Source organism: Anabrus simplex, chromosome 1 (assembly GCF_040414725.1).
Source record: "Anabrus simplex isolate iqAnaSimp1 chromosome 1, ASM4041472v1, whole genome shotgun sequence".
Lineage (NCBI taxonomy): Eukaryota > Metazoa > Arthropoda > Insecta > Orthoptera > Tettigoniidae > Anabrus > Anabrus simplex.
This window is the reverse complement of record NC_090265.1, coordinates 478,321,348-478,349,029: the sequence shown is the minus strand read 5'-3', so window position 1 is coordinate 478,349,029 and position 27,682 is coordinate 478,321,348. Positions and strand designations below refer to the sequence as shown.

General features: G+C 37.3%; 1 protein-coding gene across 6 annotated transcripts in view; it reads left to right on the top strand.

Moving 5' to 3' along the window:
- LOC136856968 (sodium/hydrogen exchanger 3) overlaps positions 1-27,682 on the top strand; it is an 822,567-nt gene that overhangs the window by 688,384 nt on the left and 106,501 nt on the right. For 3 of the 6 annotated variants that reach the window (XM_067135274.2, XM_067135272.2, XM_067135269.2), the window contains exons 9-10: positions 12,599-12,838; positions 21,880-22,048. In XM_067135274.2, the coding sequence (XP_066991375.2) occupies positions 12,599-12,838; positions 21,880-22,048 (409 nt within the window). The remainder of the gene's footprint in view (positions 1-12,598; positions 12,839-21,879; positions 22,049-27,682) is intronic. The other 3 variants (XM_067135273.2, XM_067135271.2, XM_067135270.2) reach the window with 2 other exon arrangements.

Below are 27,682 nucleotides of genomic sequence, written 5' to 3'. Positions count from 1 at the left end.
GATTACCGAGCGAGTTAGCCGTGTGGTTAAGGGCGCGCGGCTGTGAGCTTACATTCGGTAGATAGCGGGTTCGAACCCCACTGTCGGCAGTCCTGAAGATGCTTGGGCTGTACATTAATTAAGGCCACAGCCGCTTCCTTCTCACTCCTAGCACTTTCCTATCCCATCGTCACGATAAGACCTGTCTGTGTCGGTGTGACGTAAAGCCAATTGTAAAAAAAAAAAGAATCCTTTTCTCTTATATGTTAGTTTCAGTTATCTGCTTACTGAACAATTTCTATTTTAGGTGCAAGAAAAGGGCCAATTAATGTTACATTGTGTGTTTTAGTGCAGCCTATAATATTTTGTTAAGAATAACGATAAATTTTCGACGGGTCTTCTTGCTTCTCATTTTATTTCCATTTCAGGGCCTTTTAATGTGAAGATTATTGCTCAAGACTTATTATTTAATAATAATAAGAAGCAACATTCTGATAATTTTTCGAAAAATTTGGATATATCTCGAAATGAAGTAATAAATTATTTTAGTTTTCCTACAGAGCAATTTGGACATTAGAAGTAGATTATTATTGAAGTCTAGCCCCTATTCAACTCCCATAAGACAAATAAAAACCAAATCAGAGCTTTTTATCAAGATTGCTTTAGAAATGCTGTCTCCTTCGGAAAATAACAAACAAGGATCTGAGGAACATTAGGAAGAATATGATGGAGAGGGTTGAGATTCTTCCTTAAACTGAAATTTTCGTCATATTTGTAAACATTTTAAAATGCTTTATAAAATAAATTGTACTCTAAACTGTTTTATATCCGTATCCGTCCTGTACGCAAAATGTCTGTTTGTATGCGTAATTTACTTATAAATTATATATATTTTTTAAGAATCCAAGTAAATGGAAATGGAAAACAAAAAATCCTAATGAGGAGTAGAGAGAAGCAGTTTAACTGAATAACAACTAGAACTACTTATGTTTCACTAGTGTTTTTGGCAAATACGTATCAGATGGTGAGCTCATCGCCACCATGAAGACCACATAACTTTCTGGCATATACAAAAGCGAAAGGAATACAAATTAGTATGAAATTAATTTTGTCCTGATTTTTGGGTCGAATATCCCTTTATGCGTTGGAGGAAGACAAGTTAACGTAGTTCTGCAGGTACTAAGAGTATGTATATGATGGTTTATCGTATATGAATTTATGCTTTACCTTGACCCCTTCCCTTAACTTGGGATTGTGTAGAACTCTTTAAAGAGTCTCATATTCGACCATGTTATTACTTGGGTTCACTACAGTGATTCTTTTTCCGCGTCTCATCTCATAATTTCATATACGAGGTGTTACACTATTCTCTTTATAGACACCGTTTTTGTCCAACTTCTTGGAGAGGTAAGATCCTTTCTTTTGACAAAGAAGAGCAACTTGCCAAGAAATTATCTTGTTCGTCTAATATTATGGGTGGCAAGTTGATGACTGCAGGCCCTGATACTTATTTCTGTAAACTTGAAATGTTCTAAGCTCGGTGAATGCTGATATTAAGTAACAGATTAAAGTACTTGTCATTCTGTTATCATTTCTCAGCTGGGATATCTTGCGTCTTAATACTTTTTTATTCCGGCCCCTAAGCTGAATGGCCAGCATAGTGGCTTTCGATTCAGAGGGCTCAGAGTTCGATTCCCGGCCGGAGCGGGTATTTTGAACCACATTTGGATAATTCCTATAGTTTGAGAACTATGTGTCTGTGATCGTTTTAATACATATCTCCATTTACATACAACACATCACACTACAAACTACCATAGAAACTTGCAATAGTGAATCCCTCTCTCCACATAGGGTTGGCGTCAGCGAAGGGATACGCCATAAAACTGGGCTTGATCAACATTACTTCCAATCACATATAAAAAGCGAAGGAGAAGAAGAATGCATGTAATTACTAGTATTTATGTTTTCTTGTTGCTGAAAACAGTTGTAGGCCGAACTGCACACAACCAGTTTACAATAGTGTAAATGACTTAGATAACATAATGAATAAAGAAAAGACGAGCTCACTAAAATGTATGTGTGCTTTTTTTCTTGCTTGTGGTTTCACGTCGCGCAAACTCGGTTAGGGTTGTGGCTTTTTTTTTTTTTTTTTCGGCAATGGGATAGGAAAGAGCTAGGAAGGTATAGCCCCAGCATTTACCTGGCATGAACATAGGAAGCCACGGAAAACCATCTTCAGGGTTACCGTACCGATAGTTGGGTTTGTTCCCACTATCTCCTGAATGGAAAAAATAGCTACACGGCCCAAACCGCACAGCCAGCCAGTTCGCTCGGTATATGTATGCAATGTTATGTAATGCATGCAGAGTCCTCAATCCAGAGGCTGCTCGGATCCTCACAGCTACCCCCATCAACTGTCGTAGATAGAGTAGGTATCAATGAATCAGTGTACTAGGAAGGCAGTTTCCTGTTGATTTTCTCGTACAGTGAGAAGTTGCTATTGCAAGCTAGTCTGACAAGCCAAGATGTATACTCTAATCGACACTAGTACACCGTCCGTCCGTCCATCCGGCCGAGGTTATTATGGCTTGGTGCCTTGCTATGTCTTTCCATCAGATATTTTGTGCATGCACGTTTACATTTCTTGTACACTGATATTCCTCTGACTTGCGGCAGATTGTTCCATTCACGAATTGCAGCAACTGTGAAGGAATTGCCATATTGTGATTAGGTAGGGTAAAAAAAGCATGTTCCATGCTCCTGTGTTTTTTCGTTGTGTAGAGAGAGATTATAGAAACGCTCTTTAAGGTAAGAAGGATAATTGAGATGTAAAGTTCATTGCAATAAGTTTAGGCAGTGAAAATTAAGTCTGTCTTGTAGACGGAGCGAGCCAAATTTGCTGCAAAACGATGTACATGATCTGTGTATTTATGGTTACACATGAACCTTACGCATGCATTTCGGAGCGTTGTAACTTCTGTAGTGATTCACCAGTGCTGTCGTTATAAAATGCATCGCAATAATCAAGAATTGACATAACTAGCGTGCAGACCTTGATTTACAGCTCAAGTCTTTGCATTTAGGTCTCCGATTACCATCAAGATGTCCCATTTCCTTACACTGTACCATAATAACTGTATTTTAGTTCTTCTGCAGCCATCTCACTGGGCACATAGCATTACGTTATAGTGATAACCGTAGAGACATTTAAGTCCTTTCAAAAATAAAACTTAAAAATGGAAGGTTGTATTTTGAAGTTTCCATAAATAAATACGCCTTTTAGAGGTTTAGTGAAAACTCTTATTGGTGTTCGGATATTACGAACGAAGAGACTAGCATTTCCTTTGACTCTCTTGCTTCTACACAGGGTTTCATGGTTTGTGCTGCGAAATGTGGCACTTTTTTCCGCACACTTCGGTGACTTTTCACACACTTTACTGAGTAGCATTGTCACATCAGTCTAAAACACATCACCACCAAATTCTATAAATAGTTTTGATTTGTTTTTTAATGTTACCGATTCTTTAGGTATGGTGATGTATCTTCTTTGTAAACACCAAAAAGAAACTATGGAACACAGGCAGACTAACTGCAGCAATACCAGCTTTGAGTGGATGAAGAAAGCGAACTGAAAGCTCTGAGAGAAAAGTGTGGCATTTTACCGCAGACCTTGATCATACGGCGTGAGAAAACATACAGTACGTTTTATTGTACTTGCAAAAGTCTTCTTTCTAACAAGCAGGGAACTATCAGTGGCGTGCACTGGGCCGAAGTAAATGAAATACTGCTTCACTAAAGGAAAAATAGCATTTATATTAGTTTTGAATGTTCTCAATAAAAAAAGGTCACTACTGATCTGCATTTAGGACAGGTGACAGATTCCCTAGTGCAGGGCCTCTCAGGGTGCATGCGCGTGGTGCATGCACTGTGCACGGTGCAAAAGATGACTTCGCTTGGTTGACCAGAGTGCAGACCCCCCACTCCTCACTCCCTACACCTGTCACCCCGTTCGGCCTGTCTCCGCGTTCCTCACCTTCACTGCTGTTTCTCCCCCACTGCGAAATGTTTACGTGTGGTGAGCGGAGACGCTCAGTTGTATGGGACAAGGTTACCAGTGTTATTAAAAAAATTAAAAAAGTGAATTAGAAATACACATACATGTTTGAGAGGAATATAAACATAATTTAAAAAAATGCAGAACCCGTGACCAAAATGGAAATGCTACAGTACTGGAACAAACCTCATTTGTGGATATAGAATGCTCTTCTTCACGCTGTTCCAACTTCCTTAATTCTTTCTCTCTGACGTCTCCTATGATTTCACAATAATTTTCCGAATGTAGTCTGTTGTAGTGTCTTTCAATAGACGATTTTCTTACGCACGTAATTATCGTCCCACAGATTAAGCATTTGGCGTTATCGTCACGACAAACAAACAAAAACAAAAAAATACGAAAGTTCCCAGTTCGATTGAAATGGACTTTCGGAAGTCTTTGCTTTCTTCGAAACAGGTTGCTCCATTATTATGTTGTTGTCGTGCGCTTGTCTATTTCACTGATAAACACGTCGTCTACCACCAAACGCTTCGTCGCTCTCAGCACAGTACATCATCCGAGTCAAGCCGAGTTGAGGCGAAGCGTACCGATGCACAGTGCACAGAGCCTATGCACCTCGCTCTGCACGCGTGAGAGTTTGGGCGTTTGAGAGGCCCTGCCCTAGTGTTTTCTTAAATGATTGCAAAGAAATTGGAAATTTATTGATCATCTCCCTTGGTAAATTATTCCAATCCGTAACTACCCTTCCTATAAACGAATATTTGCCCCAATTTGTGCTCCAACTTTATTTTCATATTGTGATCTTTCCTATTAATAAAGACACCACTCAAACTTATTCGTCTACTAATGTCATACCACGCCATCTCTCCACTGACAGCTCGGAACATACCACTTAGTCGAGCAGCTCGTCTCCTTTCTCCCAAGTCTTTCCAGCCCAAATTTTGCAGCATTTTTGTAACGCTACTCATTTACTCTTTTTTTGACCTCTTCTCTGTATTGAAGTAATGATTGATACTTTACTTTGTTGCAACGCTCAGCTTTCCTACGTCCGTGAATAAAATAGCTGCTTCAGTTAGTGCTCAGGGTTACATAGATAGTGCAGCGATAGGAGTTTGCTCCTTAAACGTCCTACGCCCGTAAAGCATTCCTGAAACTCATGATCGGAATATACGCTACACTTCGAACTGAAGCATCTGGCTGTGAATTTATAATTGATTTATTTACATTTAAACTGAATTATTTTCCCCATTACAGCGCGCAGATGGTTTTATAACTTGTATTTTGATCACATCTCGTTGCTAATGTCGTAAAAAGATTGCGTTATTGTGCTGTATGAAGGATATTTTAGGAAGAGCTCTTATTGCTCGTGCTTCACCTGTCCAGAACATCACCGCGCGCCACTGGGAAAGATCCAGATGCTGAGCATCCCTTGCTGTAAGAAGGATCACAGGCCAACGATACCCAATCGTCCCTTCAAAGAGTAATGGTGCAACACAGCCTTCGAGAACAAGGCAGTGTCACTTTGGCGAGGAGGGCGAGTCACTTAATTTCGAAAATTAAAAAGCTCATTTTACCTATTTTCAATTAAATGGAGTAGGGGAAGGAGGGGAGGGTTGAGACAAAATTTACATTTTATTTTTTTAAACAATTTTTCTGAATTTATTTTAATGATCAACTGGTGCAGTCAGTTCCCTATACCTTCCTCTTGAGTGTGTTATTTTCTTAAACTGTTAGATAATTAACAAAAGCCAAAAAATATTCATAAATAGACACACTACATTATGTCTCAAACCACCCTTAGTAAGGGAGGTTTGAGACACATGTATGGGAGGCTTGAGACACGTGTGGAAATTTACAGAACTGCAGTAAGTAATAGTACAAAATTATAAAAATCATTAGAACTGAAACTGTGGACATAAAAAGATATTTCTTGTGCACAAAATGCATATATATATTTTTCCAATGGAGACCTGAAATAGAAATCTACCGCACACAGTATGATGAAAAATCAACATCGAATATGAGTTGCTTATGAGCACGCTGTGTTCCTCCAACAGTTATTGGCTTTTCCAGTTTCATAACTATATCGTCAGCTATAACATAACTCACATCTTCAGTTTCGGGATAGATGAATGTCTTACCACCTGTGCAACGTTTCAGAAATTTAATTTTGTATTCATTGTCACTGCGGTTCACAACTACTACTGATCCAACATAATAAACACTGTTCTTCTTGCTTGCAAATTTAACGAGAACACAGTCCCCAGTTTCAATGTTTTCAGGTGTGCGATCAAAGTCATCGGTTGCCAATACCTCCTCGCTGAAGGTAGTAAAATCTAACGAGTCTTCTGAGGCTATATTAAAATCCTCATAACTGGATGATCCATTTTCTTTTGAAAATGCAAGCTTAGATTTCTTCACATTTTTATCATGAAGTGGATTGAAATTCAGCCTCCTTTTCTTTGTATTACGAGCTTCAAACTCCTGGTGTATTTCATTTTTTACTGGAGTGTCTGTCAAAATTCTAGATTTTTTAGGTTTCCTTCCCATAGTTTTCTTCCTAGGACCTGCCTTCGGAAAAGGCCGTATCTCTTCTGATGTCACAATTCTTCCGTTGTCTACACTTCCTGAAGGCTGAGGACTTGATTCACTTGCAATAAACCTCTAACAACTTCTCTTCTTCATCCGAAAACATTTGGTTAGTGACATAGTTTGGTCTGTATGTTAGATTTTGTTTGCTGTTATCATCTGTTGCTTTTTATTTCTTAACATAACGGCTCAAAGTCTGTTTATCTATGGAGAAACGTCTTGCTGATTCACGTAAAGCTCCACCTTCTATTACCGGTACTGCTTTAACTGCACTTTTAAGTCTATCGGGTGAAATACTGGTCCTCGTCTTCCCAGACTTACTTTTCCAAAAGAATGGCATACTGTAAAGAAGTACAGCAAGTGTAAACCAAGGATAATAGGTAACTGAATAGATAAACTGGCAAACTATCAAAGTACCATTTACAGTGGTAAACTATATACGGTATTCAGTTCTGACTGCATGTGACGGGGAGGCTTGAGACAGTGTCTCAAGGCACCCTTAGACATTCTGTCTCAAGGCTCCCAGCACCTCATGTATATGTAAATTCGTGCGAATAAACATAACCTCAAAAGCTAAAGAGTTCATTGTTTCTATAATTATAGCTTACCTCTTAAGTTCACTGATGAAATTATAACAGCTGTTAAGAATGTGTTCACTTAAACAAAAACTCAAAATATATCACGTCACCAAAAAATACTTCTCATATCTCAAAATACATTTATCACTCTAACTTCCACTCTTCAACAGAAATCACCATGAAACTCCGTCAGCTCACTCTGGTGGCACATTGCTACAACTGTCATGCAGAAGTGTTGCCAACATATAACATGTTGAGGAGATATCACTGGTGTCTCAAGCCTCCCTCCGTCTCAACCCTCCCCTCCTTCCCCTACTGATTTTAACAAATTAATTAACAAACTAAACGTGAAGACCTACAAATTTCGAAAGCCATAAAATTGATCAGCATTAATATTACATTGATTATTGTTTGTTGCGACATGTTTTGTCTCTTCCGCTGCTACTCATCTCCGTTAGATGGCATTACTGCTGCGTGCCGCGTGAGCTTCCCGAGTAGAACAACATGCTTGGATATTGGCGGGAAGTAGCTGGGGAGTTAGATAACTTTCGTTTTTTAGCATGCCATTCCTCTGGTTGTTGCATATTCTGATAACTACTGGTACGTGACACACTGGTTAATCATAGTACTCCAGCTGTTCGATCCGTGCTACGAGCCGCTGATAGGAATTGGGAGTGTGTAAACTTAACGGTAAACGGCAGAGCAGTGATCATGGCTGTCCGTGGCCTGGTCATTCCAGCTCTGAAACTTCGCATTGTTACAACACCAGCTGTGCCGTTTTCCAATTGATCAAGCATTTTATATGATACCACTACTTTTTACCGAGACATTGCAGTCGGTTAAGATTGTATTCCGACAAGAATACTGGCGTCATTGCAATGATCTATGTCGAATTCAGTTTAATAATATTTGTCTGTGCCTGTTAAAGCATCTCTAGAAAATGGATGGGTGGATTTTAACAAAACTTGGTAGGCTATTTCAATTTCGAATAAGGTCGAGTTGGATCTTGGCTAGAAGTTGTCCAAAAAATTTCAGCAGGAAGGATTGTTTCAGAAGAGGCCTAAAGCATTAAAACTCGACATCGTACTCTTAGGTTGGTTTTACACTAAAACAGCTCATTCGATAGCTGCAGTCGCTTAACTGCGGGCAGTATCCAGTATTGGGGAGATAGTAGGTTCAAATCCCACTGTCGGCAGCCCTGAATATGGTTTTCCGTGGTTTCCCATTTTCACACCAGGCAAATGCTGGGGCTGTACCTTAATTAAGGCCGCGGCCGCTTCCTTCCCAGTTCTAGCCCTTTCCTGTCCCATCGTCGCCATAAGACCTACCTGTGTCGGTGCGACGTAAAGCCAATAGCAAAAAAAAAAAAAAACAGCTCATGGCGAACTTTTGTTCTATACCGTTCTCTGATGCAGTGAAAAATAGGCTAAAGGAAAATATCGATGACAATCGTGTGATAGTTCAAGTCCATGAGTTGGTAACTAACTCAATATACTGTAAAGAGAGTTGCTATGAGTACGTTTACATGGGGATTGAGATCGATTTGAGTACACTTACCGTACTGAATACGATCCCCGTTTACATGTAGTATTTGAGTATCGCAGGCAACATCGACGTATACAGACGATGCAGAATTGTAGTAAAATCGATATCACCTCTTAGAATTTAAAAACGCCAAATGAAGTAGAAGCCCAGGAGATAACTTTCAATTTTGAAAGTATGTGTGGTATTCCAAATGTAACTGGTGCAACAGATAGAAGGCGCGTTCCAATTTTACCCCCAACAGAAGGTTATCATGACTTTTTTAATCGCCAGGGCTGGCCGTCTCATAATATGATTGCAGTTGTTGATCATTTATACAGGTAAATATATTTACTGGCTTATTATATTTGTTATTTCGACAGAACTTTAATGATGATGATTTTGTCAGAACAAACATGGAGTGTGTGCGCAGTCGTTTACAATACGATCTCAGTACGATCCGCGTTTTCGAACAGAGTGCGATACGATCGCAGATTTTACCGTATCGACCTTGAGACTCAATCCGAACTGAGTTCCTGTTTACATGGTGTTTTCAATACGGGAAATGTACTCAGATCGATCTGAATCCTGCATGTAAACGTACTGATGGAGATGGTTCCTGCAATTTTTTAAAAGCTCTGTACACCTGTCAGTATTCTTTGAATATTAATCTGATACTTAGCTTTCCTTTATACCGGAAGGAAGATCAGCAATAATGCCAACAAAAAAAAAGAAGAAGAAACTGCAAAGGGTCACAGAGAGCAAGGAAGTGAGTACGTCATGAGAAGCCACTGACAGGAAGAGGCGTGCCAACTTCTGTGCCTCAGAATCTGGGGAACAATATGAGGGACGGACAAACATGTAATCATGCACATGCTAAGTAATTGTACCGTCATCGACGGGTGGTACAGCTGGTAAGAAAGAAATAATAAATTCATGGCAGTCAGTTATCACAAACTAAATTTTACTCTCATTCAGTCAGGACAGTAAATATAGATTAATAACTAGACATTGTAAAATTAATAAATGAAGACGAAACTGTATTTTCCCTCGTATGCATTGCTGTAACTTATTACTCTAGTTGCGATTGTTTTGACTTCATACTTGTTTGAGTACCGTATTTGATTTCATATGCAAGGAAATACTAATTTTAAGACTGCTCTTCAAATTGTCAGTGAAGCTTAATCTATGGGTTTACTCGATGCTGATTGTTTAGCCTCTTTCTCAGAAAACAGCTCTGTTCGTGTTCATTGTTTTGTGAGAGTTACGGGATAGCTATCCAGACACGATAGAACAGCCTGGCCACGACTGGCCTGGGTTAGAAAATTGGCTGTCAAATGGGCGAGAAACTGAATAGTGGGCAGCATAGATTGCGCAAATGCGGTGCACGCGTTCAGGCCAACAATAATCATGAAACATGCCAAGATTGCCTCTTGGCGATCTGTTCTATAGTTGTTGCAATTTAGTGTGTTGGGACATCATGTACCCATTTGTACGTTCCACTGATAACCCGCCTTTCTTGAGTGACAGGGGGAGAGAGAGAGAGAGAGTAATTGATTCGGTTTGGGACTGGAATGGAAGCAAGTAAGGTATCTCATTCCAGCATTTGTGATAACAAAAATACGAAAAATTGCGTCGTTGAAGACCGATGGAGGAATTCGGATCTGTCTCCTTAGTCAATAGGAACTGACCAGATCGGGCTTCTTAAGATCTCTTTAACTTTAAATACTGTTTTGTTTTGCGTTCTTCATACCCTGTCCCTTTTAAGGCTGTATTCACCGGGCTGAATGGCTCTCGTGACAGAGCGCTAACTTCCTGAATCAAAGGTAGCGGGTTCGATCCCAGTTTAATCATGTAGTATTTGAGGACGATCAAATACATCAGCTTCGTGTCGGTAAATTTTTAACCGACACGTAAAAGAATTTGTGCGTAAAAATTTCCCGCGCCTCGTGAAGCCGTAATAGAAGCAATGGAATATAAAACTATTTATTATTCGCTAATCGGCCAACTAGGTACCACGATAAGTTTGATTATACATTCTGGTGTTTACTCAGTTTTCGATTGATCCAGTAAGTTTTAATTAGCTCGCTGTGTCAAACACGACGTTCATCGGACCACTTTGCACCAGTTGTCCACTTCACATGCCGGAAAGTCCCAAAAAGTTCTGAAAAGGTCTCGTCTGTGCGTGTCATCCGGTCGCAGGCTCATTTCTTCGAGGTCTTTCTTGAGGTTAACGTAACAGGGAATTGTTGTTTTTGCTTCTGAGCCAAAATTATTAAAAAATGCTTTTTGTCCATCGAGAGTCGTCCATCCGTCGTAGGTGACCGTAGAAGCGAGCCCTGCCGCGATCTTCTCTTAGTGTAGATTCCTTGTCTGGATTTTCTTATATACATACCGTTTTTGTAATTTGGGCCAAAAATGTTTCTGAGAAGGAGAAGGGTAAAGCATTCTGACGCATAGAGAGAGACCACAGTGTTATAATGGTGAATTTTGGTATTTATGGAAAAGGAGAGAGGGTAAGGCATTCCGACGCATAGAGAGATCACAGTGTTAAAATGGTGAATTTTGGTATTTATGGAAAAGGAGAGAGGGTAAGGCATTCCGACGCATAGAGAGACCACGGCTTTAAAATGGTGAATTTTGGTATTTATGGACAGGCACATTATGTTTTTTATTATTATTATTATTATTATTATTATTATTATTATTATTATTATTATTATTTACAGGTTTGTTCCCTGTTCAATCCATCTGTCATTCAGAATTTCCTATTGAAGTAACAATACATATAAATTACATTTTGTTTCACATTGACTAATTAAAAAAAATGTTTCTTTACTGTTAGTTTCTTCTATCTGCCAAACCTAAGTTTGAGGAATAAATTTATGAATTGCCTGAAAAGAATAAAAACATTTGGTAACAGTATTAGGCCTATACTTGAAAAAGAAACAATTTTTCAAGTATAATACTGTTATCATAAGTTTTCTTTTTAAGATAGTTGATAAATTTATTACTGGAGAAATTGCTGCATGGTATGAACAGAGTCTTGGGTAAGGAGTACAAGATGAAAATAAATAAGTCCAAAACAAAAGTAATAGAGTGCAGTTGAATGAAAACAGGTGATGTAGGAAATATTAGATTAGGAAATGAAGTCTTAAAGGAAGTAGATGAATATAGTTATTTGGGTAGTAAAATAACTAACAGTGGCAGAAGTAAGAAAGATAAAATGCAGACTAGCACAAGCAAGGAAGGCCTTTCTTAAGAAAATAAATTTGTTCACTTTGAACATTGATGTAGGAATTAGAAAAATGTTTTAGAAGACTTTCGTCTGGAGCGTGGCATTGTATGGAAGTGAAACATGGACGATAACTAGCTCAGAAAGGAGGTGGATAGAAGCTTTTGAAATGTGGTGTTACAGAAGAATGCTGAAGGTTAGATGGATAGACTGAATCATGAATGAAGAGATACTGAATCGAATTGGTGAGAGGAGATCAATTTGGCTAAATTTGACCAGAAGATGAGATAGATTGATAGGACACATCTTAAGACACCCAGGACTTGGGCTGGTTTTTGAGGGAAGTGTAGACTGTAAGAACAGTAGAGGTAGACCAAGTTAAGAATATGACAAGTAGATTAGAGCAGATGTAGGATGCAGCAGTTAAGTAGAAATTAAAAGGTTAGCACAGGATAAGGTGGCATGGAGAGCTGCATCAAACCAGTCTATGGATTGATGACTCAAACAACAATAACTTAAAATTAGTGTAGCAGACTGAAGAACCTAGCAGTTAAAAATTAACTGAGTTGATACTGAAAAGAGATCTTACAAAATATTGACTAAGTGCTACCATGCTTTTGATTTTGTCTCTGTGTATAGGTTCAAGAGATTTGACAACAGATTTATCCGTCCGCTCCTCCTGAGGGATCATCAAGGAGGGGCTGAGCCTAAAATCCTGGAAACCTACTCCAAGCTGGCCATGAAAGATGCCATGGAATACATGCGCAGGAACGCATCCACTATTGGCAACATATCTGGCACAGAGTCCATGTCCGCTATCTTCAGGAACTACACTGCTGGAAACATGAATGGTAACCTGAGTGGACAGCTCAATGGCAGGTAATGCAGGCTACAGTGCGATGCATAGCAGAAATTTGTTACTTGAGTTTACTATTAATAAGAAAGACAACCCTGTGTTATTTCCTCTCTTTGGGCAGAAATTGATGTGTACCGCACATATTCTTGGGAAAAAATGGAGTTTTCCATTTCAGTGGATGAAAGTAAATACATACTATAACAGATAATGCAGGCATACACTTTTGGACTTGAAAATGGATAGACAGAAAAAGTCATGACCATATTTTTAGATAGAATCTTGTAACAAAAATGTAGTTATCCATATGAATGGATGATAAAAGTTTAATGTACAGTTTCAGACTTGAAAGTAGATTAGAAGAAAACTGTAGTCTATGACCACTTCTATTGTCTAATATAAACATAAGATGATTTTTGTCACGGCACGTTGAAAATCTTGTCAGTACTTGACATCATCATAATTAAAGGTGATGATTCCTAAGATTTTGTAATTGTAAATTTGGCATTTTGATTTTAACATTTTGTAACATTTACATGTTTGCCATTCAATTCTTCAGAGAATTCTGAAGTAAAACCTGAAAGTATAAATCGCGTGTTTTTTCGGGGAGGTTTCTCATCATGGCGGCTGTAGCTTTTGAAATGAAAAGTTACGTCCTTGTGGTTTGGATTCCACACAAAACTGGAGAACCCTTGGTTATTATGATATCAACCAGGAGTAGCTCGTGAGGTGGTACCATTGTGCCATGGCACCACTAAAATAATAAATAATTTTCTTTTCCCTCTTGAGAACAGTTTATATTAAATTTTAATTTCAAGAAAATTTGTGCATATCTTATTCTGCCTTCATTTGAACAAGCACGCAAAACAATATGTGCTCCAGTGGTACTTGTCTGAGTTGTTTAGCCAGATCACGTGGGCACCGCTTCCGAACATAAGACACTGTACAGAAGACTGTTCAAGTTGGGTTTGTATGTGCTGTTAAGGGCTGAGGGAGTGCTAGTAGCTGTGCAGTTCAACGTTTCAATTTCATCCACTAGAGTACAACACATAACAAGCACAAGCATGGACAGACTAGGCACGAGTCAAAACTGCTTTATTTTTCAATTGCTAGAGTACAGCGTATGGCAAACACAATGTAGACAACAACCTGCATTACAATATAGCGATTTTGTCACTGTATCTGGCGAATATTATGTCTTTTACTGAGTTATTATTTGTTCTCTCAAGTTAAAATAGACATCTAGTGACATTTTAAAAAAACTATTATTAGTGACAGAAAAATCTTTCTCTATGTAAAAGTCTACGATTTTTGCAATTCATTTTGCTCTAGTTCATTGATGTAAGCTGGCAACACAGTTACTTTTACTACTAGAACACAAGCATGAAATATCAAAATTGCTAACTCTTCTTTTTGCATTTATGAATAGTGCTGTAAAAGTATTTGCATGTATAGTCATATAGGGTGCAGTGGATATCCCTTCCAAATTTATATGTGTGTGTCAGGTAGCCTTGAATTAGAAGGTAAGACATTTAGTACATTTCAGTTTTGCAGTAAGTGAAATTTTGACTAATTGTTTGTGTGCACACCTATCTTGGCAAGTATGAGTTACTCTCAGTACTGTTCTTATTAGTTCATTTGAAGGTATCATTCAAGGTTTTTGAACAAGTATTTTTGATGAGAAAGCCCTAATTGTTAATTTGTTCAGTAATCTTCTTAAAACTGGACTTTTAAGAAAATGCATGTGGATTAAAGTAAATATTTATATTAGTTTCTCAGTTTATGAATTTCTTTCAATTTATAGGTACTTTATTAAAACAATAGCACAGTTAAACAATGTGATTTCATGTAACTTACAGCAAAGATAGACAAGTAGTGTCTGTATTCGCAACTTTGAAAGATTTGTTTACAAATTTTGAATTTGCTGGCACCACTAATAGAACAATCACTAGTCACCACTGATATCAACAGCACATAAAGTTATAAGCTAGCCAGATCTCTGGTTTTATCAACTTTGTATGAATATTACAATAATTCAATCAATTACAACAAATGTAACAACACCGTGTCTAATGAAAAGTTGTTCACAAGAAGTTACCTCAAATCTATTTCTTTGATCATCATTCTCAAACTGTTGCCTTTCCATACACTCATTACATTATTTGCATATAACAGTTTCACTATTGCTCACATAAATAAATTAGTGTTCTTATTTTTCACTCACTGCTTTATGGAAACCCTTGCTGACTATCTCAAAGCACTACCATACATTTGCCTTGTTGATGCTTGAAACAAAGCAAAACATAATGTAAACATAATGTATGGTTTGACAGACCAGCACAGACAATTTATTCTTCTCTAGGTTCTTCTTTCATCGGCATAGTTTTCTGTATTTTCCCTAAATGTAAATTACGGTTGAGGTCTTCTTCAATCATAGTTCTATTCTAGTCTCAAACAAAATTGATTGCTTACAGAGAGAGAGATGGGGGAGTGAGAGAGCAGGCTGTGCCCTGCAGGAATTATACACATTCCTTGAGTCACATTATATTCTTGAGGCTCCTTCCAATAGTTTTCCTCCAGGGGCAAATGCTGGTCATGAAAGTCAGGCTTGCTCTTCCTTTCGTGAAAGTTGGTGGGGTGGGACATGCATAGTTCTGAATGAATAAAATTTATAAACCCAATAATTGCTAAATCACATGAACATTTTAATCATCGGCTACATGAACACGCATTCAAACTGGTTACATCACACCTTCAAGGATGGCCAAAAGAATAACAATCAGACACATTTTATAATTATTAACAAATCATGACAAGCCAGTGATTATATAATTTAAACAAGTAAACGTCAAACTATGTACGCAGAAAAATTGCAACTATTTATTAGATCTTCCTACTTAAAAACAAACTCTACTCTGCAGCTTCTCTTTACAAAACCATCAATAACTTCATCATAGAAAGAGGACTGTAATCTAATTTTTGCAAGCAATCCTTTTTCAATCGACAACATAGCTAAAGATGATAGCCTCTCCTGACCTTGAGTCGATCTGCAATATGTATTAATGCGTCTCAGTGTTGAAAAAGAATGTTCTGCATAGGATGTAGTAGCAGGAATTGTTGCTACAAGTTTAATGAGCTTGAAAATTTCTGGCATACCCATGTACAATTTATTAGTGTGCATAAACTGCATTAAGCCTGAAACACTTTTCTCTTTAAAATCAGAAGATGAATACATCACACTTAATTCGGTTTGTAAGTGAACAATGTCGAAAAATGACCCATAGGTCTTTTCTAGGGCAGTAACATCACTGTCTGGAAACCTATTTCTGTGCTTCTCAAACAAATCATAATCCAACAGCGAGAAGAACACAAATTTCTTTATGCATTTAAAACGCTCTCCTATTTGGACAAGTACATTGTCAATAATTTCATTGAATAGGCATTTGTATTTTGATTTTTCTCGATCATCACTAATTCTTCGATTTTTAGAGCACGGCTGTCCTCCATAAACATCAATTTCAGTATCAACATGACCATACAAACTATCAAAATCTTCATGTCTCATAGACTGGATATTTAAAAAGAGCTCCTCAATCTTTTTGCCACAGTACTGAATATCCAGACCTTTTGTTTGTAAAATATTGAACACAGTATCGGAGAATGAAAAAATCTTGGAGAACACTGCCAGCAGAAATCTAGTGTTGAACTTAAAAATCCTTGTGCTTTCAATGTAGTGTCTTCATCCCAGTCGTCTGAAGTATCCTGTACATGTGGAAAGAATTTCACCAGCGTATCATAACATTCCTTCACAGTATTAATAAGACGTGAAGCAAAATTCCATCTCGTTGGTGCTACTGTTGGCAACTTCTTCTGAACAAAATCTCGAAGAGCAGCTGTTCTCTTTGTAGACTCTGAAAAAAAAAAAAAAAGCAGTAAGTCCTGGCATTGTTTGGAAGAAAATTGTACATTCTTTGATTTTTGAAGCAGACTGCTGTAGTGTTAAATTCAATAGGTGGCTATAACAATGCACAAATGTCACATATGGATACTGGTCTTGAAATAGTTTAATAAGCCCATTCACATGACCAGCTAAGACAGCAGCACCGTCATATGTTTGAGCCACAATATTTTCCTCACAACTGAACTCTTTTAAAATAGCACAAACATGATTTAAGAGGGCTCCAGCAGTGTGATCTTTACTAACGTCAGTAAAACCAAGAAACCTCTCTTGAATTTCACCACTTTCATGTACAAAACGGAGTAAAGTAGAGAGTTGTGACTTATTAATAATATTGGACGTTTCGTCCAACATTATTGCCACAAAAGTTGCTTGTTTAAGCTCCTCCTTTATTCTTCTCACAATTACTGAACTTATTTCTGCTATTAAATCATTTTGGATTGCAGACGACGTCCCTCTAAACATGGTGGAGTCTTTCAGATGAGCTGCCAGAAGAGGATCATAATCACTTATAATTTGTAAAAGTTTTGATGTAATTCCCTCTGTTTACGGAAGTTGCAGACTCATGTCCGCTAAATGGTAGTTCCCGTTTTGCTAAAGAACATACTGCATCGATCAGTCATTTAAGTATGTCACGATTTTTCTTTACCTCTTCATTATGAAGCTGGTCACTGATGCATTTCTGTTCATCCAGCTGGTGGTCGATCTTTGTACGCCCAAAGCTATTTAACTGCAAGAAACACTTCATATGGGTTGCAGATTTCTCATGTCTTGTAATGGACAGTGTCAAGGTGTTCAAATTGTCAAAGCCACTTTTACACCATACACCGTTATCAGCAGAAAATAGTAAACACGGCCAGCAACACAGTCTGTTCAGTACCTTGGACCCTGTCAACCAGTGCGTATTATTATATTGAGATACAGAGAACGAACATACATATTCTCTATTTTTCTCCCTGTACTGTGTCTTTAAATCTGGCAGCGCTGGACAGGGCCTGCCATTCTTAATAATGTCTGTTTTCTCTTGGATAGTCCTCCAAGAAAATGGATTTTATAACAAGCTGTCAATAATGCACTGTTTGGAACCCATTGCAGCACGTTAAATCATTCAGAATAGATGATCAGGAACTTACAGTACACTACTCACTGACACAACACACTAGATCTGTAGCTCTCAGACCAGAGCTTCCAACTACACATTACAAATGTGACAGCTTGCAACCGGCCTTGGAGAGAAGAAACCTGCATGCACGTACATTTCTCGCTGTGTCGACAGCTCCGTTGAAGCTCCTAAGACACGAGCAAGCCTCGCTAGACTCGCCAAGATATATGCAACATGCGATTTGTATAATGCAGATCTATTACAGATATGGTACATATTGTAATTTTTTAACTCGCCTGCTTTAGAAAAATATTGCGCTTGTGCAGCAAGTGTAGCATGCTCAGAGAAATCGCCCCTGGTTTCCTCATACAGTATTATGAACACATTTAGAAGAAAATTTCATTTCTAAGGTTAGGGGTAAACATTCCAGCTCCCTGTCTGACTGGCCTGATCTCAATTCCAAGTTCTCTCATGAATCTTAGACTGGGATAGGGTGTACTCAGAAAAGACAACAGTGAGAAGGGATTTGGACAAGCTTGTAGTTATACATGACTGTTGATATTGTTATAATCATAGCCATCAAATTTATGTGGAATCTAAACCATGGGGACATGAAGAGTATTATTTGTTGACCATCCCCATACTAAACTTTTTTCTTCTTCAGCTTATCCCAGCTTATCCCAGGCATTTCTGAGGTCACCGGGGTTCACCCTTCCTGACGTGATTATATTCTTGAGATGAAAATCTCAACCCAGGATCAACCGGGATTCAAACCTAAGACTACCAGGTGGGAAGTGAGCTGTTAAGCCGCTGAGCTAAGCACGCCCCCTTCCTTAGGCTAAAATGCACCCATGTTAATGCTACTACATCTTTAAAAATATTATATGTTTTTTTATTAGTACAGCCAAATTTCTTAGTATTTTTGAAAAAATAGATCAATACCAAACTGGCCACAATCTGAGTTGCGACCAATGCATGTGAGATTTTTTAAATGCAAAGTCTCATCACTTTAGCTTATATTGCATGTTAAGCTAGAGGTTCTTTGGCTTTGATCATATTATAAACATCCACATAAAACTGCAAGCTTGTTTTGCATTTTTCTTTCTATAAATCCACGTGCATGTCCGACTCCTTGGCTGGATGGTCAGCATAGTGGCATTCAGTTCAAAGGGTCCCAGATTTGATTCCTGGCCGGGTCAGAGATTTTAGCCATGATTGGTTACTTTACCTAGGTCGAGGATTGGGTGTTCATGTTAGTCACTTACTGGACAATTTGGCCATGCAGTTAGGGGCGCGCAGCTGTGAGCTTGCATCTGGGAGATAGTGGGTTCGAACCCCACTGTTGGCAGCCCTGAGGATGGTTTACCTTGGTTTCCCATTTTCACACCAGACAAAGACCTATCTGTAATTAAGTTGACAATTAAATTGAAATAAGATACATATAATGGTTCAACCTTTTTAATACACGTATAATTAGAAATGTAATGTTACATTCCTAGTTGATTACAAGTGGTACCGGTTTCGACCACTGTACCGGGTCATCATCAGCTGATCATTTACTACACATCTTCATTTACATACTACACATTGCATCACACTACCAACTACCACAGAAATCACTGCCATTCTCCATAAATTAGCTCTGGAAAATAAAGGAAGTGTCTGAAATAAAAATTTGTAGATCTGTAAAGTGGAAACACAATTTAGGGAAGCTTGACACTTCTGAAAGCAAGTCACAATATGAACAGAAAGAAAAGAAAACCTTTTCTGTGCCAAAGATATATGCCACACTAAGCACAACTCTTCAATACTGGAAGGAGAAAAGTTTTCCTTAGCCAGATGCCCATAACAAAGATTGTTTCAAGCAGTGGTTTATGTGCAAGAAATGCTAACAGTGGACACACAAATTTTGCAAAGATGTTTAAAATCAAATGGAAAATTTAACATGTGATTTGTGTAGGTGATTTGTTGAGACTCTACGAACTAAATGTTCAGTTAAAAAACAATTGTATTTTAATTTATATACTCCATAATACAAGTGCTTTAATTTCTCAATTTTCCTTTTTCATGTTATATGTTCATTTTATCAAGAACATACATTTCACTATTGTTGCAATTCTTTTCTTTGTAAATTTGACTATTTGGAATTAATATCCATATACCAAATTTACATAACTGTTGATATTGTTATAACCATAGCCATCAAATTTATGTGGAATCTAAACCATGGGGACATGAACGGTATTATTGGTTGACCATCCCCATACTAAACTTTTATATGTCATTATAATAATGTCATTAGATATTATTATTTCCAATCATTTTTACAAAGAAATAACTCTGTAGGGCAGTTATTAATTGTTTCTTGAAATATCATGTAGCTAATGTCTACTTCAATATCAAGCATATTCAAATGACATTCATACAAAATCTGTTATCTTTTGCTGTGCATTTTTTCTAAAATTCGGTTTTTCCTTAATGTGCCCATGTAGCCCCACCTTCCCCTAACACGATATCGTCCCCCCTCTGGCAAACTAATGAATGTGCAAACTGTCAAAAAATTACAAGAGCTGAAAGAAGTTGTGATTACTCATGTCAAATCAATTTTTACACTTAATGATTGGTTTTATGTGTTAGCTGTACAGAACGAGCTGCAGATGTGAGACTTTGTCAGAGGGTAGACATTATATAAATAATAAAATATAGACCAAAAACTTTAGAACTACAATTCCCTAGTTTGTCACTTTCACTCATTTGCCATAGTGGGGACGATATATTATGATATATTTGTGCTGGTATATCAAGTTATGATATAATTAATCCTCGGCAAGCATCGTGATATTTGTGGAACTTAACCAGTGTTGTGAGGACCATGGGACTGCACATGTTTAAGGCTGAGTAAAGTTTTAAATTTCTAAAGAATGTCATTAGATCATCAATGCTGCATTTACTTATTATTATTTCCAATCATTTGTCCTAATTTCATGAAGAAATAACTCTGTAGAGCAGTTATTAATTGTTTTTTTTAAAATATCATGTAGCTAATGTCTACTTCAATCATGTCAAGAATATTCAAATGAACTACTTACAAAATGTTTCTAATTCTGTAATTGCCAGTGGCGTATGCTGGCATCAAGACATGGGCTACCACTAGATTTAGGTTACCCCGTTTCGATAGTTGGATTAGTGAATGTCAATCCCTAAGCATTTTGAGCTGCAGCCAATAGCTGACAGAGTAGCCTGCAGTGTAGTCAAGACTGTTTCACAAACTACTGCCTTGGCCTCTGCTATTGTCAATAATCAACACCTGATCAGTGGAGATGATAGCCTAAGGTTTACCAAATTAAAGTCCGGCATTGAGGTGAAATGGATAGAATGCTTGCCTTTGGTCCGATGGGCACGGTTCATTTCTCAGAATCAAACCCCTCGTACTCTTAATTCCCCTGGCTTGGTAACTGGGTGTTTATCACACCTTTGCCATTCATTTCATCCTCATTAGGTCACCACCAAGCCTATACAGACGCCATGCACCATAATAATAATAATAATAATAATAATAATAATAATAATAATAATAATAATAATAATAATAATAATAATAATTCAAACCCTATTGACTATAATAATCCATATGCAATTCATATCTATACAACATGATTTTCTAAAAGTATTGAACATCATTCAAAATTGAGTCTTGAAGATATGAAATTGTTTTGAAAATCTCTTTATTTGTTTCTGTTTCAATTAACTTCATGACTCTCAAGCTACATTAAATCTCTTCTTGATTTCTTGGAGGATTCTTATTTTAAGTCTTCTTTCTCTACTAGTACATTTATTTTTTGTAACATAGTCCTTCCATGCATGAATAGAGAAACTAATTTGAATTATCATAAGTTGGCTATAAAAACTCTGGCTTAAAGATGCACCAAAAAACATGGTTCCACCATTTATCTTGGTGTATCTTGCAAGCTTGTCCTATTTTTACCACAGCTCCACATGGTTTAAAGTTGCAGTCAGCTGGATTCAAGCACATGGAACATAGACATGCAGGAACTGGAGTACAACCCATCCAAGAAGGATCTCACTGATGCCAAAATCCATCACTTGCTGGATGAAGAGCTCTGCAAGCCTTATAGAAGAGTATGTATCAACACCTCTCCTTGCTTCGAGCCCAAGGTTATTAATATCCTTATCACATTAACAACCATTGATGTCTGTTGCCATCTTGATGGAAGCTTAGTGGATGACACCCTCATGACCTGAGCTTACCTACACTGTAATTCAACAGGTAGATGTGTTAGATTTCTTGCAACTTTGTAACAATTAGAGCACAGATTTCCTTATAGTGTATTATTTGTATAATACATGTTCACAGAATGATAAAATATATTATTATTCAAGCTGTAGCAAAATACAGAACTTTAATGACAGAAACAAATGTTAATATATACCTCAAACTTTATCTGCCCAACAAAACACATTCAAGACATTATTGTGGTGAGAACAGAAAATTAAGTAGCCATTCTTTTATTATTTATTTTCGGTCAGATTAGATTAATAAAAAATTTAGATTTTTAGATTTTAACTTTAGATTTCAAATTTTCTTGTTTATTCATTCAGTCTATCCAAGCATGAATTTTATTTTTAAATGCTGGTATGTTTTTAGCTGCCTTAGATTCATTCAATCATTGATGTAAAAGAAAATTCAAAGGATGAAAGTAGTAAATAGAAATGATGCATTCACTATAATATGTGTAGTATAATAGTATAATGCATAATTTCTGGGCAGAACCTGAACATACAAGAAATTTGATGTGCAATATAGAATATGTCCAAGAGCATAAAATGTTAAATAAAAATAAAGTTATAAGGAGAAACATAAAATATTGAAATAACCAACATGAAAAATCTGAGCTTTAATTGTATGCAGTACAGGGGTATAGCCAGAGGTAAGGTATGGATAAGTGTCTAAATATCTTATTTCGTAAAAATTCCATAATAATACAATGCATAATTTCTGGGCAGAGCTTGAACATACAAGGCATTTGAACTGCCTTTCACTAGCTGAATTGATTACTGCAATATCAGAAGTCCTCCCTAGCTATGCTCCTGTGATGAGACAGCTTAGTAGAAGATAAATTGATGTTAACTGGAATGCATGCATCCAATTATTTATGTGGCGAATGTACATTTGATAGCATGACCACTACTTTTATGCTGATGTTGAGTGTTTTTACTGTTTATCATGAACAATAGCATACATACCTACTCTGATATTATAGACTTTCCAATTAAATTACTTTGACCTCTATAAGTAGGCACACAGTATGTGTCAAATATATTGTATTGCACAGACCAGGCATATTGTCTTTTTCAAACACCATTTATCCTGCAAACACTTCTCTTTGAGCTTTAAATAGGGGCTGATGATCTTGATGTTTGGTTCTTTGAAACAACAAATCATCATGGTCTTTATATAGCTAACTGCCTGAGTACAGTCGATTAGGTGCTTGCTTCCTATATCCAAGGTTGTGGAATGGAATTTAAAGTACCAGTACTTTAATCTGAGAGATAAGAGTTTTTAGCAAATTATTTCTTGCCAAAACAAAATTCCTGCTCTCTGTTAACTATAGAGAACATTAGCAGCTGTAGGAATATTAAATGCACAACATTGAGCTGAAAATGTAGACAGCATTTATTAAAAGAAAATGGTAAGAATCATAAAAGAAGAGTGATTTTTGCACAGGCCATGAAGGCCTTTGGATCAGTGGAAGCCTTGCTTTCATTATCTGTAACCTCGGCATTGAGTGGGATAGTGTGGTTAGCTTTACTCCCAGTAGCCTTTCCTCCCATGAATTAACTTGGTACTCATGTTTGATGTAGGCTGAGTGAACCTTGAGGTCATATGCATGGAAATCTTGTTCCTAAATTTTTCAACTTCCTGACAGGGAATCAAACCCATGTCCTTCCTCATGAACCAAGCATGTCTTTATGGCTAGACTAGACAGCCCTTGAATATTAAGTCATTATGAGTACAATTCACTGAAAAATGTCATCCAGAATATCAATACGCTCGGCAATATGATAAGGATTCTGAATTCCAAATAATATATGTGATTTTTATAGCTCAGCAGTGATGGAAAAAAAAAAAAAAATAGCAAATGATAGTTATCAACAAGAGACTTAGGAAGACTGACAGACATACAACATGCCATAAGAACATTCTGAAAAATGTACAGTTATAAATAAATACACATGATGAATTCTTAATGTTAACAACTTGCAGCAAGACTGATGTGATTTCCGGGTTTCTTATCTCGCCAAGTACTGTTTGACACAGTACCTTTTCTGACAGTATGAAGGGATCACAAGATTGCTCTTAAGTTTTAATCAAATTGGGTTCCTTGTAAGTGTGTTGTAATGGGAGCTATTTTCTTTTTATAAAATCTATGTAAACATGAGAGAGAGAGAGAGAGAGAGAGAGAGAGAGAGAGAGACTCACTTTCCTTAAATTTAGAACAAATTATTATTATTATTATTATTATTATTATTATTATTATTATTATTATTATTATTATTATTATTATTATTATTATTATTATTATTATTATTTCTAGACTCTTGGAGTCACCTCTTGTGTGTGTTTCAAATTCTTGTGGCTTAAGGACTTACACTGTGGTAGCAAGTAGAAAAATGCATTCTGGTGCCTTACCCTTCACAGTTTACTATATTTCTGGTTTAATATCCTGAGACTGTCCATTATGTGGAAAAATTCGTGGCAGGAAGAAAGAAAAAGAAGGAACCAGAAATGTTTGGAAGTATGAAAATATGACAGTTCAAAACAGAATGGTTCATTTTCCTCTATTACCCACCTCCCAGCAATACCCAATGTGGATAGAATCATAGAACACATCCACTCTCCTGCCTGTTGTAAAAGGTGACTAAACCGGGAAAGTTGGCTGTGCGGTTAGGGGCGCGCGGCCGTGAGCTTGCATCCAGGAGATAGTGGGTTTGAATCCCACTGTCGACAGCCCAGAAGATGGTTTTCTGTGGTTTCCCATTTTTACACAAGGCAAATGCTGGGGCTGTACCTTAACATGTTCATTGCATATTAGCAGAGTGTGACATACCCGCCAACCTGAACAAAATATTTGTGTGGGACTCTTTAAAAGTTGTAATTATCAAAGTTTTGTACGTTGGTAGGACGAGTTCTATCGAACTCATGGACTTATCCCACTCACGCGCCTGGTGCGTGACCCGCACAGTGGTTGAAATCGAGAAGTAATACTGGTCACCAGACGGATCACGCGCCACGCGCGTTGGTAGATTACTGTGCATTATTTACCGCGGATAGCAAACAAATACATAAAGTATATTACAGACATAAATATATTCATATTTACACTTCTCTATTACAGAATTTGACAAACAAAAATGAAACACTTTGGCTAATTGTGTGGGTCTCGTGACGCTGAAGGAACCACATCGTCGGCCATCTGAAAAAAATAGAAATAAAATGATAACATAAGCATCATGAAGCAATCAAAAATGATTACTGCACGTTATTTCAAGTTACTTATAAATGTGATGCAGGAATAAATGACAATTAGAAGTTTCTTTCATATTATACATATATATGATGCAAGAATAAATGACGATAAGTTCAGTTCTTTTACTGAACATACTGTTGCAGTAATAGAATTTATTTATTTCCAAAGCGGAATCACTCGTGATTCTCTTGAAGTAATAATAAACAGAAAATGCAGTGTCTTACCTCGCATTGAATTGGTCTTGCTGCTCAAATATCCCATAAATGAATGATGACGTATGATGATAACTCTGGAGAGGAAATACGCGGGAAACGGAATATGCATGCACAAATATGGCTACAGATGAACCTGCTAGTTGATTGGACTTACACAATGTGCAGGATGACAATCAGAGCCTTTCTTACCATGCGGGAAACCTGTGATTCACGTTTCCTAGCAATCGTCCCATGACGCGCTAGGCGCGTGCTCCGCACGTGCTTATAAAGTAGTGTCACGCGCCCAGCGCGTGATCCGCATTGAACGTCTTAAGGCCATGGCCGCTTTCTTCCAACTCCTAGGCCTTTCCTATCCCATCATCGCCATAAGACCTATCTGTGTCAGTGCGACATAAAGCTACTAGCAAAAAAAAAAAAAAAGTGACTAAAAGTGGGACCCTGAGGAACTCTCAGTTTGGGATGTGGGTTCAGGACCATGGGTGCTTACCTGAGTCTGGGGTTGCTTCTAATTACTTGTGCTAGGCTCCTCATTTTCACAGTTCCTATATGACCTCTCTAGGTCAACTCTTGTTCTATTCTGACCCCGACAGTATTAAGTTTGTGAAGCCTAGGAAGTCTTTAATTTTCCCACCATGTTCCTTCCCTTTTACACCAATACTCCATTCTTCAAAGGGTTGAACCTCATCCATTTCTTCCTCTGATTAAGAGTTAAGAGGGGATGATTGGCTAGTTGTACTTCCTTTTAAAACAATAATCACCACCACCTCCTTCCCTTTACATAAGAGACATTTTTGTTATACTGACTGGATAACATCTTTGTATATTACAGGGAGTATAGTTTAAGACTTTGTAGCAGAGTACAGAAGCACAGGAGCGCAGAGAAGCAGTGACAGTGAGTGCAGTGCCCACAATGGCGAGCGGACATAATTGTCTCAAAGAAGCGGCATGATTATACCTATAGACACTAAATGAAATTGAACTCAACAGCTATATGCATGCTCAGGACAAATAAATAAATAAATAAATAAATAAATAAATAAATAAATAAATAAATAAATAAATAAATAAATATCTGAAAATGATAGGACTTTAAATTATTTAGATTTAACAATTGCTAGAAATTCTGGTCATTTCAATTTTCAAATTGACTTAATTAATTTTGGGGCAAATATTCATTTATAGGAAGAGGAGTTAAGGATTGGAATAATTTACCAAAGGAAATGATCAATAAATTTCCAAATTCTTTGTAATTATGAAAAGACTAAGTAAAAAACAGATAGGGAATCTTACACCTGGGTGACTGCCCTGAATGCAGATCAGTGGTGATTGATTGAGCTTGACACAAGCCATACGATGCCAACTAGGGGATTCCCATGGCCTGTGAGTAGAAGTATGAAGTCTTAAATTATACTCCCTGTATTTTCCCCTCTTATGCAGAATAACAGATATTTTTATGGGTGTCTTGTCTGTTTGATCTGTTATTTCTATAGGTTTCTTATATTACTATTCATACACAACCTGGAGTAGCTAGTATCCTTTTGTTTATGTGGTGCGTTGTGTGTTTTACATTAGCATTTTATTATATCTGGCTTGTGTGTTAACTATTAGTTTCTTCAGGTGGCAATACTAACAAGAATAAAGTTGTACATTGTCAGATCTGTGTTCCATCACATATCTCTCGCACTGGTGTTTAGCTTATGGGTGTTGAGATCTGTTGACCAGTCCTCAGCCAAACAGCTTAGCTTTGTAACACAAGCCTAAAGCATGTTATTATTGAGATTTTCACACACAGCTTATGAGTGGTTGGAACTGTTGTTCATCTGCACAAATGTGTTTTGAAGTGTTAAACAAATCTATAATTTTATGCCGTTCTGTACACATATGTCTATGGAAATGAAAGCAAAGTTTCCTTATAACAATTTATTATTCTGTACATACTGAACATTTCTCACCATGTGTTGTTGTTTGAGTCATCAGTCCATAGACTGGTTTGATGCAGCTTTCTATGCCACCCTATCCTGTGCTAACCTTTTCATTTCTACATA